The sequence below is a fragment of the Oreochromis niloticus genome, unplaced genomic scaffold (genome assembly GCF_001858045.2).
Source record: "Oreochromis niloticus isolate F11D_XX unplaced genomic scaffold, O_niloticus_UMD_NMBU tig00008546_pilon, whole genome shotgun sequence".
NCBI classification, from domain to species: Eukaryota; Metazoa; Chordata; class Actinopteri; order Cichliformes; family Cichlidae; genus Oreochromis; species Oreochromis niloticus.
Genome location: NW_020329266.1, coordinates 3120 through 24010, shown reverse-complemented (window position 1 = coordinate 24010; position 20891 = coordinate 3120). Strand labels below are relative to the sequence as shown.

The following is a 20891-nucleotide window of genomic DNA, read 5'->3' as shown; positions in this document are numbered from 1 at the left end:
TCATCCGAGAAGCTTCTTCAGTTCTAAGGTCAAATGGCCGAGAGTCCCAGATTTAAACCCAGTGGGAGTATCCCCCCAATGAGGGACAAAGGACCCCCTGGTGATCCTCTAATCACATGCGCCAAGGTGTGAGAGCGGGTGTGGGACCTAATCAGCCAGGGTTTCAGGTGAGCCCATTGTGAAACCTGGCCCCACCTTGTCATGTGAATTCCTGAGGTCAGATGGACCTCGGCCATTTGACCTTAGAACTGAAGAAGCTTCTCGGATGAGAGGTGAACTCCTTTGACCATGTCCACAGTGGGTGAAAGACTGGAAGCCACACTGGCTTTCAGGAAAAATCTCTTCTAATAGATATTTCTGAAGGTGACAGAGGATTTGGCTACAGTAGCAATTTAGCAGCAACAGCAAGAAGGTAAATTTCACAATGGTTTCCACAGTCTGCACAGTGCACAGTCTTTTTTGTTTGTACATTGTGAAGATTTGAGCATCCACGTATCCTTGTTTTTTGAACAGCTAGAACAGTTTTCTATGCTCCCAGCACTTGTTGAAGTATTTTCTATCTTTCCGACCACTGTATTGATATATTTGTACAGGCAATCAATTCCAGGAGCTGTAGTCAGATGTGCATTTGTCTGTGTAAGCTGGCTGGTAGCACCAACTGTTTCTTCAAAGCTTGGGTCATCAGTCTTCAGAGGGATTAAGGCTGCTGTCCCAGTTAAAATCCCAGCAAAAAAATGCTTCCTTGAACCGGTGAATGAGGGAAGTTGTGTAAAGTGCTTTGAGTGCTCAGGCAGGGCAGGAAAGCACTATAAAAGAATCAGTCCATTTACTTTAAAGTACCATCACTCAGTAGAAAATGCTAAAACAAGGCACATGAGCACTCAGCAAAACAAACATCTGTATTGCACAAGTTTACACATTTTTCCACTTGTTTTATATTCCCATATTTCCCACAACAAATCTCCGTTATGGACAAAATGTTTTCACAACATGACTCACATTTAATTTTTGATTTAATAAGTGTAGCAGTTTAGACTCGAAGCTTCTACTGAGGTGACCTGCTTCCACAGCTACGTCAGACTTGATACAGAGGTAGCACTCTTACAATCCTCTGTCTACAAATAGGGCAATATTGCTGTGGCAGAGCCTGGTAGCAGGTGTGGCAGCAGCACACGTGTCCACAGTCCAACAAGACACAGATACAGGGCTGATTGAGGCAAATAACACACATGGCCACGCCTTGAAGGTTGTCCTGTCCTGGTACATTATTTTGCTGTCTTGCGGCTTCAGCCAGCAGTCTGTTAAATTCCTTTCTTTCCTGCTCCCTGTGAGCCTCAAGGTGGCGGTAGTAGCGTAACCTGGCCCAGAAATTGATTGCTGCCCCTGCCAAAGCAGAAATAATGACCTACACTTTCCACCAAAAAGTTCTCATTCTCTCCTTGTGTGGCGTCGAAGTCCACTGGGGTCAGGAAGTACTGTGAACCGTTAGAAGGGGGTCGAAGACTCAGAGTGCCATCTGTGTCCAGCTTCAACTCGCCTACACCCGTAATATTTGTCCCCACCTGGAACAAAGGTGTGTCACTTATCAAAAAGAATAAATTATTAATTGTCAACGGAGAGTTGTACTTAGTAGTCAGTATAAGCTTTTAATGATATAAGTTTGCATATGATAGAATACTGTATGTTGACCTTTTGATGACTTAGACTGTTGTCCACTACAGGACTGTTTTATAAATTCTTTCTCACAGCTGAACAAGCTGTTATTATTTCACTCCTGCCAGGAAGAGGAGAGCTGGACACTCTTATCTGACGCTCCCTAACAAGAAGAGAGGCCGCGTCCTTCTGTATCCCACAACACACATGCATACACCTAAACCGCTCTTATCTTCACTCCCTACGCACTAACTTTCCTCTGCCTATGAATAGACGTATTCACTGTTGTATTATTTTTGCATATAAATAAAGACAAGTGCAAGAACAGAGCGCTGATCACAGGGCCCCCACTCTGTTGTGAGCGTTCTGTGACCGCCCTTGTATACAAGTGAAAAACACAGCGTCTGTGTGTGTTTCTACCCTTAGACTTAGCTGAAGAAGTGTCTTTAGAATAAATCTCTTGACATTAATATTGGCAGTAAATTAGGCTTTATGAAGTGAACACTAATTCATTCAAGTTTGAATATAATGACTTACTTTGAGAATTCCCTCGATCTCCAGTTGACCTTTTGGCTTCTCCCCAGTAAAGTACTGTCCAACGAGGTCACCCAAACTGTGACTGACCTGGTGAAACTTCTCATATGTGACCTCCTTGTCCAGACCAGCGGCCGGTAAAGGCGACAGGACTCTGATTTCGGTATTATCCAGTCCCTCTAATAAAAAGGGCACCGCCTCTAGTTTCTCATGCAAGAGTCATTTATTATCTGTCCTGTAGTGATGGGAATTCCGGCTCTTTATAGAGAACCGGCTCTTTCGGCTGTGTTTTGTCTCTAAGGGTCACCATAAATATACTTTTATTTATTCACGCTACATAAAATGTAATAAATAAATTATAAAGTACAAAAAACAACTATTTACACTTCAACTTTTAACTATTTAAATTTTCAGCTTTTCCTTTTAAACAAAGTTAAAGTGAAACAACACAAAACACTGCAAACCACAACACAATAAAATATAAATTAAAATATGCAAAACAAAAAGAAGATGCACATTCTCTGTCATATAGGCCTGGGATTTTTGTGGAGAGTGTTTTCCTGCTTGGAATTGCATATATAGGATTCACTGCATGAATAAACTTTCTGAATCCTTTATCATCCGTAAATGAAAATAGTCGTGGATGATTACTATACCTTTCTGATGTGATGAGGTTGTCTCTTGTTCTTGCCCCTGGCTCTCTTTCTCTCTCTCTCCCTCCTGCTCTGTTCCTGTGCTACTGCGACTGTAACTACCGTGTAACTTCAAAGAGCCGGCTCTAAGAGCTGTTTCGTTCGCGACGCATCACTACTGTCCTGCAAAGGTAACGTGAGGAACAGTTTGCACATGTGATAACAAGGAGAAAATGTTAGATGTACTGGAATTTCAGCTTGCTCTAATGATGTTCTCACCATGTACGTAAAAGTCCGTTCCACAACAGCCTGGGTTCTTTCACCATGAATTTGTGCAGCATGCCAACATTGTCTTTGTTGTACCAACTAATGAGAGGCCTTCTAGCTGGTTTTACGGCACCTAAAATGTATATGAGCACACATACAGTAACAGGGAACGAGAGGCAGGCTGGTATACAAGTTTTCAGATTAAATAAATAAATTTTCTAGTCCTCATCAAAAACAAAAAAAAGACTGATTACCTTCAATGATGACATGCTGTAGACATGCTCCTGGAGTAACCTTCAAAATGTTAACCATGGAGAATTCTGGAAACATGGAGCACACACTGTAAATAAGACTGACTAATTAATAACTCGTGCATTTGCTTGTCCAGTAGTTATGTCTTTGTTGCGTGTTAATCAGCTCACTGTAAATGGATACTTTTCGGTGCAGTGCTAGCGATCACCAAGTTGCTATTAATTGTATAAATGACTGGTTGAAATACTAAATCTTTCAAAAGAACCAGTTTAGCTTGAGAAAAGAAAAGATATGTCCCTAACAGATCCTTGTGGATTTACATCAAGACAGATGCCGATGGCATGAGCTAAAAGAACACATCAGGAAGTAATCAAGAAACTCAAAAAGACTAAAAGTGCACAACATAAACAGCTAAAAACTGAATAAGAAAGGACGACGGGTTTCAGAAGGACAGAATAAACCTTTACATAAAATGGTCATTGTTTAAATTTCTCACGCCCTCTTCTGTGAAATGTCAATTGCAGCCTGATCTCATACAACTCCCCCATCAATAGCCTTGCATCTGTCCATTGCCACTATTTCTTCTTGCACAAATGCAGCCACTTCCAAGTTTGATTTTTTTCCTTCAAAATACTATTCCAGTTTTACTCTTGAAATTTTGTTTCTATTCTTAAAATGCCAATTTTTTGCATTTTGGTCCTAATTCTCCATCTTAACTTTCTTGTGCAAAAAAGCCACAGGCTTCCCATCACCTACAGCTTTATAACAGCATTTGCAAGTTTATATTTACAATGTGTAATGCAATATAGTGAAGAAAAACTAAATGTTATAATATTGATATAAAGCTCACCTTATAAATTTAAACTACTCTCCATCCTTTTGTGTTATTTCTCTACCCAGGTTATTTCTTCAAATCTCTATATCTATATCTGAGAAGGGACCTTAACTCTTCCATCAAAAACACATGAGCTCTAATCTCTAATCAGGGGTTTAAAGTAGAAGATCCTTAGAGGTTTAGTCTTCCAATAAAGCTAATTACACAAAATTAACAACAATGACACACACAATCTACATCATATGTACACACATTATAATACAAAAATCAAACACAACAAAATGCAACCAGGCACAGACTAGAGTACATTAAAATACCATAACAAAACAGCAAATTATTAACAGCTGCATCACTCCTTCGGTTGAATTTTAAAACGATGCCAATTAGACTCCAACACCTTTCCTCCTGCTTGGCAGCTCCAATAAATAGATAAATACATGTCAGCTTTGGTTAATGAAGGTGTGAATTTGGTAGTTCAAACTGCTAAATCTCTTTCAGGTCTGATCAGAGACACAGGACATCTTTATTCCAACAATTTCTCTGTGAAATGTATTTCTGGGGTCCAGCAGCAAAAACATCAAAACACAGTAAAGTGACTCAGGAGCTCAATAATATAATACAGTATGACAAAAAAAGACAATCCAGCTTACTATGGTAAGAGTTAGAGAAAGTTGGAGCACCAATAAGAAATAGAAAAAGCAAACAAACAAATGTGACTCCAAAGTATGAAAGAAAATGATTTTGGACACTAGCTGCTCTTGATCATTCTGGCATTAAAGTCAAAACCTCAACAAGCTACAGTCAGGCATTATTTGTTGGAAAGCGTAAATAAAATGTATTTGCATCTTATGAAGGTTCATTTCTGTGTTGTGCCTTTTAAAATACGGTGTGTTTACATGCTGTTATTCTCCAGATCGCTAGCAGCTAACAACAAGGTTAGCTGCTAGCCAGCTAACGTTGCCATGGTTCCAGTGACCTCTAAAGATTTTTTTTTATTATCCTTGAACAGTCATATAAGCAACACTTATTAGTTTATAAAACACAGATATTTCAACACGAATTAGAACTAATAATAAGTTTGTTTTTTAGCAGGAGGAGAGAGAGAGTTTGAGTTTGAGTTTGGAGTCTAGGGTCCTCCCAGCATAGGGTTAAAGTGGTTAGGTTTAGGATTAACCTCAGCTTTGGGCTTCAGGGATTAGGTTAAGTCCAGCATAGGGCTAAAACTGGTTAAGGTTAGGATCAACCTCAGGGTCAGGATGCTACATCAGTAAATGCACAATCAGTGACAGTGATATTGATGATAACAACAGCAACAATAGAAACAGTAATAAGAGACTATTATATACATATAGGGACTTTAGGTCCCTTTTCATTTAACCCTTTGGGGTGTACTGTGTCTAATTTGGCAATCCAGACTCTCTCAGCCTTTCTCCTCTGCTGAGCTGTCCATCTGGGATTTGCCTGTATCATTGTGGCCCTGACAGATTCCCAGCCATGTGATAGGAAGTGTTTGACACATTTGTGTGTTGACACATTTTACATACACATTATATCTGTGCTGGGTGAATTTGGTCAGAAGTGTGTTACTTGTCTCATGTCTAAGGAGCTTGGAAAGAAAAGCGTCTGGACTTCTTTAAGACTTCTTTAACTTAAAGAAGTCCAAACGCTTTTCTTTCCAAGCTCCTTAGACTACGATGACCTGGATGACTGAGAACCTTCACAGACTTACTTGTCTCACCAACATACTGGATACCACATTTACTGGAGGTAATCAAATAAACACAATTATTAGAGCGTAGAGTAACTTTACACTGTGAGAGGAACACACTGGCATTTGAAAAGCTGCGCAACCATTTTTGGTGCTGAAAAAAATTGCCCCTGGTCTCTCAGTTCAGGCTCAGAGAGGTGAAACTTTCTAAAGGCAGCAATTACCTTACAATCCCTCCAGCATTTGGGTTTCCTGGACAAGATTTTAAAAATGGTTCTTAATCACTCTGACCAATTTGCATGTTGATGGGGCATATGTGACCACCACCGGCAGAATAGCAGATAAATCAATGGGTTTAGTCTGTAGGATGATTTAAGGCATTTTCTTAGAAAAGAGTGACAGTACCCTCTAGTGGCGAGAGCTGAAAATAGAATTTCAGTGGCTGCTCTAAAGTCAGTTTGCTGGGTGCAGATTCTATGGAATCGTAATAATTGGGACTTAATTAGACCAGCAAACGTGCGCTTTGGATGAAAGCTCGTTTTAAACAACAGAGCATGTGTGTCCGTGGATTTAAAGAATACTTTAATGTCCAATTTATGGGTTTGTGAGAAATTTCGGCCTTTGAAGGTGGTTGTTTCCAAAAAGTCAATTGTGGTTTTGTTAATTGTAGATTTGAGTTTGATTGAAACATTATGGTTATTCAGAGTACTCAGAAACATGTTGAGAATGTTGCCACACACCCCAGATATCATCAAGAAACCTGTAATAGTGTAATGGATTTTTGACACATTTTGAATGGGCCGCAGTTTCCCATTCAGCCATGAGTATGTTGGCATATGCAGGGGCAAATTTCTTTTTACAAATAAAAGGGACGGCCATGGGCAAGAAGTCCATTAATCTTCATTTAGTTTTTCCCTGGAAGTGAATTCATACTGTTAGATGTTACTGTTAGAAGTTAGATGTGGATTTATTCTACCTAGCTCTTCTTGATTCTTCATTATCACCGTGGCATTGTTGGCCTATAGAGTCTATAAGAGTTGCAGAGATTATTAAGGCACTTGGAAATGGTGGGATGGAACATTTGTCACTGAAGGGTAAAAGTTTAATATGTTACACATGTGAAACTTTTATAAGTCAACGGTGAGGTGTATTTGTAGGAAATGGTCGTTTACTAACATTGCATTCTCCTCCAGAATAAGAAATGAAAATAGTAATAAAAGGAGAATAATGTGGACTAACTCAAAGCAAATGAGTGAAAGGAGTCGAATAATATCAGCAATGAGGGCTGTGCAGCAGTGGATCCCAGAGCAAACTTCTTCAAGACCTGGAACAATGTGAGATGTGATGGCCAAATAAAACAGATTTATTAAAAAGCACCAAAATATAGGAGGTATCATTTCTGTAATGAGGCATTCTTAAACAGATAGTAGTATTTACAACAGTAAAGTGAAAGCAAATGAGTGATAGATAGTAGTATTTACAGTAAACAGTAAATACTACTATCACAGAAATCTCTTTAAGCATTTAAAGTATTAACACTTTCAATAATATAACTGTTTTGTGAATTGTCAGTATATATTTTGAATTACATTCAAGTTCAAAAGAAACTTGAATGTAACTCCTTGTCAAACCTAAAGTCATTTCTCTTAATTTGCACAATCAGAACAACAAAACATAACAAAATCAACCAGAAGCTCAAGTGGCTGTTTAGAAGGATCAGCTTCTTCCTGACGTCCTCCTCACCTCCAAAAAACCCACCAGAGGAGCCTCTGCTTCACAACCAGCAGCTGTTATTTTTCATTTTCAATGTAATCATTTTATCCTGTTTAAAATTACACATTTTTAAAGAAGATCAGTGTTTCACTGTATGGTTGATTCTTTATTCATGTAAGTCCTTAAATGCATTCATGTATATGAATATGTCTAGTAGGCATATTGGCTTACTGACAGCCTCATATGGAGTTATTACACTGACTTCTCTTCATCCTATACTTTATTCTGCTCAGTACAATGTTAATATTGTTTTAAACAGTGATAATTCTATTGTTTTATACTGTAAAATAAAGCTATTGTCACTATATGAATATATATTAGCATCATGAAGTCAGCTGTGCTTTGCAACCAGATGTAAGCTGAAAATGTAATGCTAGGTTATTGTCAGAGTGCCCTCACTCCATGATCTTGTTCCCTATTTAATGGTGCAAGACAGTCAGAGTTTATGTGCCTCTTTCCTCTGTTCCCTTGACTATGATGCTTTAATGTATTTCTACATTTTATCTACAGAAACATTTATCAGTGCAAAGCTGTTTAGAAGATACTTACAATAAGCTGTCTGTTCCAAAGAGCTTGGAAAGAAAGCGAGTGGCCTTTTTTCATGAAAACATTTCACCTCTCATCCGAGAAGCTTCTTCAGTTCTAAAACGAGCTGAATAAGATTAAATTTTGAGGATGAAATGTCCTCCTGAGGTCTCGACATTCTCTCTGCCAGTCAGATGACTTGTTTCTATTGACAAATCCAGCACACCTCAGAGCTTCACTAGCACATCCAAAGACTCAATATATTTTATAGAGTCATTCAATTGTTGGCCAAGTCCTGTGTGAAGACCCCTGAATCTGTAACTTTATGAATTAACCAATCGCTCTCTTTCTTTACTGGTAAATGTCTTAACAAGCGCATTGTTTATTTTCATCCTTTAATCACATTAAATGAGGGAGCTGTTCATATTTTAAACTACTATACAAATAATAAATGTCTTTATTGCCACAAAATTTAAATTTCATGTTGATTTCACGCGTTCAAGTTCAGTGTTTGCCCTTAATTATGTGTGACTGTCATCACATGCATCATCCAACATTAATTTCACACCCCTGGCTGAAAGGCAAAGACAAAATATGGACACCTCACTGAAGAAAATAATTGTATTTCAAAGACAAAGTCAAAAATATCATCAGTTTGTCTGTATTGTGTGTAGTGTGTGGATGTGTGTGTAAAGCAAATAAAATTCAAATAATCCCAAATGACCTGGAAGAATGAACGATAGAACCTGAGGTTGCTGAGGTCCATATATAGTCTCAGTGAGTAACTGAGCACGGTGACAAATATTGCTCTAAATTTGCTCTAAATAATCCACTCGCTAATACAAGTAACCACCAAAACCTGGAAGTGGATACAGATGTCTCATCACACATATGTATTCACAATAAAACAGGTTTTTGTGACGTTGTTAATTAGCAAAGAAAGCCTGTTCTAACGTTTGAGTCTAAGGTTTATTTTTTTAGCACCTGACTGCTCTTTTTTGTTTCTCATCCCTAAACACGCTGCATAATCTTTCACGTGATTCGGTTTATTTTGAAAAGTCTCAACAGGATCTTGAGCTTTATTCTGAAAGGCTTATGTGGAAAATAAACAAGCGGACACGCGATGGTTTTACATCGTTGTTGACAACGCATAAAAATAGGCGCTTGTCAGGTCGTGTGGTTATATTAAATATAAGCGAAAGAGAGAACCTTCAAGAAATGAATATAGCCACTACAGTGACCATCAAGACCATTAAATTTGGATAATAAAACTCGAGGTGGAAACCAGGAGGCAGCCGGAAGAATACATCCGAGGACAGGACACATCAAGGTGCGGCATGAGGAGAGATACAACGGGAGAAAGATGGTGCAGAGATAATCGTGGACCAAGTAAAGAAGCAGACACCAAACTGAGTAGACAAAACACACTAAGAGCTCAATATTATTGAGCTTTAGTCAGTTCTCTGCATTCTTCAGTGGTTTAAAAAATGTAGTTGTAGTTAATTAATGTACTTTATTTGAAGCATTGCAGGCCTTAGTGAAATAGAGACACAGCTCCTAAACCTTTAAGACAAACAGTGAAGTAAGACAGCTTCTAAAGTCGTTCAAAGTTGCTTAGCCCTGGTAAGCCGCAAATACGCTAACAAAAATGAAAAAATTGTGATGATAAAAAAAAGTTTAGTTTGGGATCTGGAGCTTAAAGAATTGTTTAGCATTGTAAGCATTTATTATTTAAAAAAATGAAAACTCTTCCATAAGTGAAACTGATCAAAAGCTGAAGGTTGTGAACATATGGATGTGCACTGTGTTTATGGAACAAGTGCCAACTTGGTTTAATCAGTGTGAAAAGAGAAAATGGGATGATCCACACAGTAGTGTGTCAAAATGTATTATTTTCTCAATCAGCAAAGTAATTTTGGTCTGTGCTGATATCTTTGGTTTATTTATAGTTTTTGTAGTGCTCCCTACTACAAAAATATAAAGAAGAATATAAATTGTCCAAAATATTTGAGAGTTACTAAATTAGCTTGGCATGAGTTTCACTGTGGCACAGACGGCTGTCAGCAAACATCATGTGTACAGATTCATCTTTAATATTTCTTGATTTTGATTTGTGGACTACCAGTCCAAAAAGAAGGCAGATTTTTGTTGTAATCATCCCATCCTTTATTTATCCCCTATCTTATTACAGAAAATGATAGCTTTTATATGCGTGTGTAACTTTATAATTGTGTATGTGTTAGCCTGATGTGCACACACTGCCTGAGCCCTGCTTTTCCCTCAGAGAACCTGTACGCCGTGTCCCGTACGCCAGAAAGCTGCTCTACCAGGAGCTGCAGTCCGTGACCATCATCCCTCGACTCGAGCTGTCGCGCTACAGCGAGTGAGCAGGACAAGGACAGAGATGTGTTGGGTGGAGACGAGGGTAAGGGGGGGTGAATTTGTGAGTGAGTGAAAGGGACGGTTTTGTAAAGTCACACACTTCACCGGGAACTGTTTTCTCAGATAATCAATCAGCTGTTTAGATAAAAACATGGACTGACTGCACTGAGGTGTAACATGTGCCTGTGTGTGTGCCAGTTGTGCTCAGTGTGCTGAGGTGAAGCATCCAAACCACACAGCCTGTTCTTCAATCCGGGATCGTGTCCCAAATCAGAGCTGCGGAAGGGTAAGCGTCACAGTGAGTGTGCTGCAGCTGATGTTGACCTGAAGAATCGTGTCTCGCAGGTACAGTCTGCAGTCTGTGAAGTGGGGCTCCTGCTGCTCAGGTGTTCTCACTGAAGTCCGTTTCACCTGATGAGAGGAGGCAGCTCTGACTTGAGGCTGTTCAAGAATGAGCGCCACTTGATCTGGTTCCACCTCTACCACAGGCAGAGAAACACAGGGTGAGATCTCCTCCTGCCAGTCATCACGCTGTAACTGTGTTCAGGTGTTAAATTCATCCATGTGATTCAGCAACATCAACAAACTGTTCCAACTTCTACAATCTGGTAGAAGGTTCTGCATCATCCGGGCAAGGACAGAGAGACTCAAGAAGAGCTTTTATCCTCAAGCCCCCCCCCACACACACACACACGCCATCTCACATCATCTATAATTGACTGAGACTCTCCTCCAGACACTCAATTCCTTTAACTTCCTTTAACTTTAAATATGTTTATATTGTCCATTCTGTAAAATAGTCAGATGTCTATTCATATTGATGTACAGAATTCACCTGCTGCTGCTTCTACTGCACATTCACCCAATGTATATACTATATATATATATTTATAATGTTATCCCTCTACCCCCCCCCCCCCATGTTTTTGCACATGTCGAGGATCGTGTCAGGATACATTTCACTGTGTGTTATACTTGTATAACTATGCATGTGACAAATAAAGAACCTTGAACCTTGAACACTGTAAAATAATATTCATTTCTTTGGTAAGAAGTGTGTGTTTCTGTTCTTAAATTGATCATCACCAGCCTGGACTCTTTGTTGGCCAGACAAAATCAGAAACGGAAATCATTGGTTTTTACAACTGGGTCCAGTTCTACCTGCAAAGGATATGAGGCCAGGGAGCATGATTTGGTAAGTATAACATTTCACCAGACAGAAGAGTTTGATTTCCTTTGATTTCAGTATTCTCAGCCGGTCGGCCTCATGTGTGCCTGATCACAAGTCGGTCCACTTCATACATGCACAGTAGCGCAGGCAAATAGTTGCTCACACGCTCACTGTGGCCATTATTGAGCTCACGTTGGGTGGAGATGAGAAGTTTCAAAGAGATTTAATTTATATATTTTATATAATAAAGTAAATGTACGAATGACCGGCAATAATTCAGTCACTGAAATTATCCATGAAATTAGCTAAGTAATTCCTAAAAGTCTGTAGATTGGCTTTTACAACAAGGAAGCAGGTTTTCTCATTAGCAGAAATGCTCAATAGACAGAAAAACAGAAACCCTAAAAGAAAGTTACCGCGACTTTAAGAGAAACGGCCTTGTTGCAGATGAAGAGTTGTTTGTTGACAGTATAGATGGTTTGTTTTTAAACCTCTTACCACTCACAGAGTCCCCGGTGACGGTCTAGCTATGTCAGATGCCAGTCATTTAAGAGACTAATCATGTTTTGGAATTTAAATTGTGCAAACTCACTTTGTTCAACACAGCCCAGAGTAACATTAAAAATAAAACATATTGGAACTAATTTTGTTGGACGCAAGAAAAACTGGAGCATCTTTGTAGGGAGCCGAACTAGGGCTTGCAAGTTTTGCAGTGGCTTTGCAGTGACTTTGCTATCTGCACAGAGCGTTTCTTTATCGTCATCGCCGGCGTGCTTTGTACCTCAGGCTCATCAGAGACAATCGTATCCAGGTAAAATAATTTTCTTTAATCTACACACTTTTAGGAATTACTTAGCTAATTTCATGGATAATTTCAGTGACTGAATTATTGCCGGTCATTCGTACATTTACTTTATTTTATAAAATATATAAATTAAATCTCTTTGAAACTTATAGAATCTAATCTTTTGGTTTCTTTTTTTTCATAGCATTTTATCAAACTGTTGTCTGCTACAGAGTTAAAAGTATTGTACTAGTAGTAATATAGCATCCACCATCTCCTGCTTGCATATTTCTGAAAACATTTTAGTGGTGTGGCAGCCATGGGTTGAGCCAGCCCTGCAAACCCTGTGGATGGACGATGCAGTGGACAGTGGGAGGAAGCATCCTAAAGCTCTCTTTGCAGACCAGCCTGTGTGATTCTCCACTCACCGACCAGAAAAGACAAACGGCAGGTCTCAGTTGCAGCACCTCATCCATCCATGTCTGATCTTGCATCGGCAGATTCAGCAACACAGCCAGAGACTTCCTGTAATCTATTACAGTTGTTAAAAAAAACGGTCCAGGAACAGGTCGCTCAGGTTAATCTTGTATAAACAACTGTAAATATTGTTTTTCCTTCTTTAAATATTGTTGGCTTATTAGAAATATTCTTGTTTAATTGTTGTTCTCCAAAAAGTTGATTCTGTTCATCTGGACGTAGCGTTTTGTGGGAGAAACGTTTCGTCACTCATCCAAGTAACTTCTTCGGTCTCAGCTGACTGCAGGTTCCCCCAATCTCATAAACAGTACATTTGCATAATGACTGAAACTAGCCCACTGAATTGTTGTTGTTATTTACTTTATTGCCATATTGGGGCGACCGTGGCTCAAGAGTTGGGAGGTTGCCTTGTAATCGGAAGGTTGCCGATTCGAGCCCCGGCTTGAACAGTCTCGGTCGTTGTGTCCTTGGGCAAAACACTTCACCCGTTGCCTACTGGTGGTGGTCAGAGGGCCCGGTGCCACCAGTGTCGGCAGCCTCGTCTCTGTCAGTGCGCCCCAGGGTGGCTGTGACTACAATGTAGCTTACCATCACCAGTGTGTGAGTGTGTGTGAATGGTTGGATGACTGGATGTGTAAAGCGCTATACAAATACAGGCCATTTACCATCAAATAAATATCCATGTAGAATTGTTCAAAGTGACCATTATGTTCATAGATGTTAAAAATACCTGAAAATAAAATGAGTTCAGTGACAGTTAGTGTTTGTTGTAATCAATTTATTAATAACAAAACACTTTTAAACTAATGCAACACATATAACAATGTCACAAAATATTCAAATAAATACATTTCTTAATGCATAACCAGATCAAGTGGAGCTGATTCTTGAACAGCCTCAAGTCAGAGCTGGATTGACCTTCTGTCACCAGGTACTGATGAGCCCGCTGTGGAAAAACATCACTGATGATGTTCATGAATCCCCAGCTGACTCTGGTAACCTTAATACAGCACAGAAAAAAATGTCACAATAATCATTTTATGTTGTGATTATTGTGATAATAACAGCAACAGATGCATCTATGTCATTATCTTTGAGCTTTTACACTTAACATAATTATAAAAACATGAGTATAAAAGGTATTGAAACTCTGATGCCATCTTGGAATACTGCACTTTGTTCATGTCATTACAACATTTCTCTCTTTCTAATCATACATCTAGATGTTATGTCAACACACATTTAATCTACATTATAAGAGTGCCTTTGTGATAAATGTGTCTTTCATTCTTAAATTAACTGGTTAAATATTTAATCTAACTAAACCCTAAAGATGGAGTCAGAAGACAACAGTCACCTGAAGGGGCTGAAAATTGTAAAGACCCTACAGAACAATCAGTAAATGTGAGTAAATCTGTGATTCTGCGAGTAACACACTGGGTTCAGTTTGGAGGTTGAACTCTCACTCACCAGGCCGACAGCCGTCTGTGCCACAGTTAAACTCATGCAGTGCTAATTTAAAAACTCTCAAATATTTTGGACAATTTATATTTTTCTATCACAATAAATACAAGTCTTCAAGTAAACACACAGAGCAGTAGTGGATCTTTTTTTTTTAAATATTATTTTTCTTTATTTTGATTAGAGAAAATAAACAATCCAGCTAACAAATTTTGTGCTCTCTACTACCAGAACCCACCAAATTGTATCTCAGCCCAGCCCGATGGGCCGATGGGCTGGGCTGAGATGGATTTTGGTAGCCCGACTGGAGAAATCGCTAGCCCCGGGACGTCGGGCTAGCGATTTTGCGAGCCCTCACTTGAATTTTTGAATTTCAGTTTAAGGCAATTAAATTCAATCCAAAAATTCAACCCCAACAATCAAGTGATCCCCTGTGAGCAACAGTGGACAGGAAAAACTCCCTTTTAACAGGAAGAAACCTGTGACAGAACCAGGCTCAGGGAGGGGCAGTCTTCTGTCATGACTGGTTGGGAGGTGAGGGCAAAATCAAATTGAACATAAATGAGAGCACAGTATATTATGACAGATTGGCGGACCGTGGCTGGAAAACATTATTACTATTACTAGAAGAATTACCGGAAGAAATTTAGAAAAGGAGCAATTCTTACAATATATCGGAAGAAACGAGCAATTCTTCCAATATATCGGAAGAAATTTAGAAAAGGAGCAATTCTTCCAATATCTTGGAATAATTGCTGAAGGAACCGCTTAATAATCCAATCTGGTATGCCGTATGATTTCAAATATGTGAAGGCGGCCAGGTAAACTGCACCAAAAATACCGCCCGTTATGGCAACACCTAGAACTGCGTTACGTGCGAGGTTGGCAACAGCACTCTGTGGTACTTCCTCTTTGATTTCACGCCTCATTTTCGCACGCTCTTCCCTTTCTTCATTCATCTCCCTTTCAAGGTTGTCCATCCGAGTAATGAGCATTCTGTTTTGCTCCTGGAGAGCCTCTAAACGCTGAGCTATGCTCTCCATTAACACCCTAATCCTTTGGACCTCCTCCAGAAACTCATCCAATCTGGCTTCAAGACGGCCCCAATCACCAGCCTGAGCCCCGTGAGGATGCAATTCCTCTGCATCATCTCCGTCAGAAGATGAATCACCTGATGATTCGTCTGACATCTTTTTAAAACGTTAAGGGACAGTGTCAAAAGAAAAAAAATGTTGCCTGAATTATTTAAATGTAAAAGTATTAGCTTTGTCAAAGATTCCTGCTTTGCAAAACCAACTCGCTGTTACTGAAGACGCACCAAGGTAAACTGTGTTAAAGCACCGCTATTTATGGACTCATGTGGCAGAGATGGTGACGTCGACCGTCACGTCACAGTCTCCCCTTTGAGATAATCAAAGGACTTTGGAGCGTGATGTCACGGGGGTGGGCGTGGAAAGGATTTTGGCCCGATCCGCCATTTTGGGGGTCTAAACAAAGCGCAAGGGAAAAAGGAGCGAAGGCACACAACAGCCATGGTTCATATTTGCTGTGTGGTCGGCTGTAATGTTCGATCGCACGACCAGCAAGAGAATAAGCTTGAAAAGGGTTTGTCTTTTCATTCTTTCCCAACCTGGAAGCAACATGAGCCAGCTCGTGTATCGATGTTACCAAACTAAGGTGTCTAGCCTGGATAGCAGCTGTGAGACGAGCTGATATCCAGTTCTCTTCCATCTCCAAATATCTGTTGGCATGCTCCAGACATTTTCATTCCGGTAAGCTCTAAATATGTTCATATCACTCTTTATAGCTCTTGCTCTTTTGGAGATGCGGCCATAAGTCCAGTACATTGAATAGAGGTTTTGAAGTTGGTTTATGGTGTCGGTTAAGTCCTCGTTGATGCGGCCATGAAATTAGTATAAAATTAAGTTAAGCAGATGCTGGCTTACGGTGTCGGTTAAGCGCCAGTAACGCGTAACGCGTCCGTAGGTTTTGGTTTATGATGCGGCCGTGTTCTGGTGATGCGGCCGTAAGTGCAGTAGTGAGGGGTTGCTGGTTTCAGCACATTGAATAGAGGTTAGACGGTGGTTTATGGTGTCGGTTAAGCCTCGAGGGATGCGGTCATAATATTAATAAGTAAAATTTTTACTTAAATACGAAAAAGGTAAAGCAGACGCTGGTTTATGGTGCGGTTTTGAGCCTCGGGACGTGTGCATCACTTTTACGATGCGATTTTGCCCCGTTGTGGCGGCCATAAGCGCAGTGAAAGGGGTACCTGGTATATGGTGCGGTTGTGCTTCGGAAGAGTTCTAACAGTTGAGCTGGTGAAAAGCGCTCTCTGTGAGCATGCTTCAAGCTTGGATTTATTTAGGTAGGATGTTCAGATGGCCATATTCACACTATTAAAACATGCTTCAAGCTTGGATTTATTTAGGTAGGATGTTCAGAAAAAACAGATGATGGTTCCAATGCTGGAGAGATTGTCAAACGGAAGGGCCACAGAAGTTCCGTAGTGTGAAGGTATTTCAGCTATTTCAAGTCTGACAAAAAACAGAGTAGCGCGCACTGTAAATTGTGCCGAAAGCAAGTCTGGATATACAATAAAGCGGTGCATGCTCAATCTCTGAAAGCGCTAATTCGTCATTCGGCTTTTGTCAGACTAAAGTAACTGTTAAAACTGTTTGAAAAGCTAAGCTATACAACAAGGAGATTTCCTTTTAGTTCTCAGTTTATTTGATATTGACAAAAGTTAGTCAATTTTGTCTGTTCTTCTGTAAAACGACCTAAGATTTATTTTTAGAATTAAAATTTTGTTTCTAAGTGGAATTGACAATTTAGTGGTCTGTTTTGTTTGTTCTATTTTGAAACTTAAACGCTTTAGCGGCTGCCTTTTGTGTAGTTTACAATATTTGCCTTTATCTGAAACTGAAGTCTCATGTTCCTTAAGTACATCTACCCTGTTGAACTTATTATGGGAAATAAATATTTTAATTAAAACAAGCTGCTAATTATTTCACATTTTACTTGTGAGCAACGGCACATTTAAATCTTACAAATATAGTTATTTGGCTTATATCGTGATATATATCGTTATCGCCTGAAATGAAAAAAACATATCGTGATATGAAAAATCTTATATCGCCCAGCTCTAAACACATTTAAGGATTATTGGAAATTTAACTCTCAGATACTGAGAAATGAGGAGTATTGTAATTCTATTAAAAAATTAATCTTAGATATCCAGAATGATGAAGCCATCAATACACCGATACTCAAATGGGAATATCTTAAATTTAGAATCAGAAAAACCTCAATCGCATTTGGTAGAAAGTTAAACAGACAAAGGAAAGAAGAGGAATCAAATGTGGTTAAAGAACTTATGAATCTTTATGGCAAATTGAATTGGACTGAGGAAGAAAAAGGAAAAATTAACAGCTTACAATCTAAATTGGATGAAATGTACCTTTATAGAGCCAAGGGCGCTTATTTGCGATCCAAAGCCAAGTGGATAGAAGAGGGTGAAAAGAACACTGCCTATTTTTGCAATCTAGAAAAACGTAGACAAGAATTTAATTCAATATGTAACCTAATAATCAACGGAGAGGAATGTACTGACCCTAAACGCATTTCAAGTGAAGTATTTACTTTTTACAGTAACCTTTATAAGTCTTCATACTCAGAACAAAACGTCACCTCCTTCTTTGACAAAATCAGTAATTGGATTCCAGTAATTGATGATAATTTTAGAGAAATTTGTGATGAAGACCTAACAATAGAAGAATTTGATTTTGCTATTAACAGCATGGCATCTGATCGCTCACCGGGACCAGATGGAATAACGACTAATTTCTATAAACACTTTTGGGAAGATCTAAAATTACTATTATTCAGTGCGTTAAATGAATGTATAAATCAAAAGGAGCTTGTGGCAACAATGAAATAAGGAGTTATAAAATTAATTCCAAAACCGGGGAAGGATAAGAAAAAACTAAGTAATCTAAGACCTATAACACTCTTAAATACAGACTACAAAATTTTTTACAAAAGTTTTAGCAACAAGACTAAAAATAGCCATTTCTGAAATAATTAGCCCAACACAATCAGGATTTCTCAAAGGACGGTTGATCCAAAATAATATCCGCTTGGTTTTGGATCTTATCGATTACAATTACCTAATTAAGGATGATGGTTTTATGTTGTTCTTGGACTTCCATAAAGCATTTGATTCTATCGAACACACTTTTATTATTAAGACATTTAAACATTTTGGGTTTGGAGATGCATTTCTGGATATGATCACTATGTTATACACTGATATTAATAGTTGTGTTTCTCTTTCAGAAGGCACATGTCCCAGGTTCAGGGTGGAGAGAGGTATCAGGCAGGGCTGTAGCATCTCACCTCTTTTATTCATTGTAGCCACTGAACTACTTGCTATTACTGTCATAAATTCAAACATCAAAGGATTAGACATAAATAACCACAAATTAATAATAAGTCAACTTGCCGATGATACAACAATCTTTCTAAAAAATAAAGAACAAATTCCATTGGCCTTAGATACAATAAAGATCTTTTCTGATGCTTCTGGACTACGCCTGAACCTGGACAAATGTGAACTCATGAGTATCCACAATTGTTCTCACTCTTCTTTGTACAATATACCTGTCAAAAATGAAGTCAAATATCTTGGAATTTGGCTAACTAAATGCATGGCTGATAGCGAAGAAAAGAATATTCAGAATACAATTGACAAATGCAAAAAAACTCTAAACCATTGGCTACAGAGAGATTTAACTTTGTTCGGCAGGATAATGTTGACCAAGGTTGAATCTTTGTCCAGATTAATCTATCCAGCTTATTCCCTAGCCATCCCACCAAGAATTATAAAAGACATCAATAAGCTGAATTTTAATTTCATATGGAAAAATAAACCTCATTATATCAGTAACAGGGACTTGATAAAAGACTATGAAGAGGGGGTTTGAAAGCAATCGATTTTGAAATAATGAATGGCATCTTAAAGATTAATTGGCTCCGATCCTTCTTAAAAAATGATAATGACATCTGGTTCTTGATACCATCTCTTATTTTCAACAAAGTTGGGGGGATCCAATTCCTTTTAGTATGTGATTTTGAAATTTCTAAACTGCCCATAAAACTCTCCAAATTTCATCAACAAGTTTTGTTAAATTGGAAATTAATGTTTAAACATAACTTTAGTCCCCACAACGTTCCATTGTGGAATAATAGGGTGATATTGAATCGGGGGAAATCTATGTTTGTGGAAGAATGGATGACAAAACAAATTTGGTCTGTGACACATATAATGGATGAAAATGGAGATATACCTGAATTAAACAGGTTTAATGAGAAATATGACACGAGTTGCTCGTTCGAGCTCTACAAAAAGGTTTCACAGAATATCCCAATAGTCCTTGTCAATACGATAAAGAATAATTTTTCAAATATACCGACTTCAAATTTACATAAAATTAAATTAGATGGTCTTGACTTGGTTAATGAAAAATGCAATAATCAGTTTTTGAGGAGGTATTTGGTTAACATCTTATATCCAGGTAGGACAAAACATTCACTCATCTTTAAAGATTATAACAAATCTGAGATCTCGTTGATCAGAACCAAATATTTAAAATTTCCAATTCCCCCCAAATTTAAAGAAGTCCATTTTAGAACTACAAAAAATATTTACCCCTCCAATGAATTTATGAGAGACAGATTTAAATTTGTGTTAGACAACTGTTATATTTGTAAAACAACTTCGGAAACAACAGAGCACATGTTTTATGGGTGTGTGACAATCCAGAACTTATGGAAATCCCTCCATGTCCTAATATTGTCCCAGTATGGAAATATTGATTTTTGGTCTTTTCAAAATATTCAAATTGGAGTAATCCTTAAGGACAAAAATAGTGAGTTTTTAGTTAACAAAGTATTACATTCATAAATGCCGATATGCTAAATCCCCCCCTTCATGGTCTGCTCTTAAAAACAAACTCTCCCTGTTCCGTAAATCTCTTAAGCCAATAAATAAGCCCCAAGCAATCAAATTGCATAGATTTTTAGAAGAGTTTGATTTTTCTTAGCCCCTTATTTAAGTTTTGTGTCTTGTTTATGGAACCTCACTTTTAGAGATTTTATGATCCCCCTTGTCTCCTTTATTTTGTTCCTTGTTTTTCTTTTTTTCCTTTTTTATTGTTATTTATTTAATTTTTGTATTGGTTATTAATTTTTTTTAAAAAATATTATTATTATGTAGACGTGTGTGTATAATTGTGTGTTTGCATATGTATGTATATATGTATGTATGTTTACTTTCAGTCATTGTCGATTTCATTGTGGTGTACCAACTGCACGGTGGCAATGTGTATTCCTCTGATTGGGAGAAAAGCAAAAGGAGGTGCGATTCTGTTCTGGAT

The 20891-nt window shown here is 38.4% G+C and overlaps 1 protein-coding gene and 2 long non-coding RNA genes across 7 annotated transcripts; 2 read left to right on the top strand and 1 right to left on the bottom strand.

Annotated features, from left to right (window-relative positions):
• Nucleotides 1–384: 384 nt before the first annotated feature.
• On the bottom strand, nucleotides 385–3398 carry LOC109197892 (mitochondrial ubiquitin ligase activator of nfkb 1-A-like). Its single transcript, XM_019353635.2, has 5 exons — nucleotides 3341–3398; nucleotides 3099–3219; nucleotides 2844–2989; nucleotides 2191–2366; nucleotides 385–1562 (listed from the first exon to the last, which is right to left on the bottom strand). The coding sequence occupies exons 1-5, from the start codon at nucleotides 3396–3398 to the stop codon at nucleotides 1335–1337; spliced, it is 729 nt and encodes a 242-aa protein (XP_019209180.1). The 3' UTR covers nucleotides 385–1334.
• Nucleotides 3399–9245: 5847 nt separating this feature from the next.
• On the top strand, nucleotides 9246–12882 carry LOC109197893 (uncharacterized). 5 transcript variants are annotated; one of them, XR_003218550.1, is made up of 5 exons: nucleotides 9251–9802; nucleotides 10464–10604; nucleotides 10760–11064; nucleotides 11651–11756; nucleotides 12823–12882. It is a non-coding gene; the product is annotated as an uncharacterized LOC109197893 (long non-coding RNA). The 5 variants fall into 5 exon arrangements; XR_002058911.2 differs by having other exon boundaries at nucleotides 9252–9509; XR_003218548.1 differs by lacking the exon at nucleotides 12823–12882 and adding an exon at nucleotides 12722–12798 and having other exon boundaries at nucleotides 9246–10604; nucleotides 11651–12543.
• Nucleotides 12883–13386: 504 nt separating this feature from the next.
• Nucleotides 13387–16226, top strand: LOC112845677 (uncharacterized). The gene is made up of 2 exons (XR_003218546.1): nucleotides 13387–13988; nucleotides 14327–16226. It is a non-coding gene; the product is annotated as an uncharacterized LOC112845677 (long non-coding RNA).
• Nucleotides 16227–20891: the final 4665 nt, after the last annotated feature.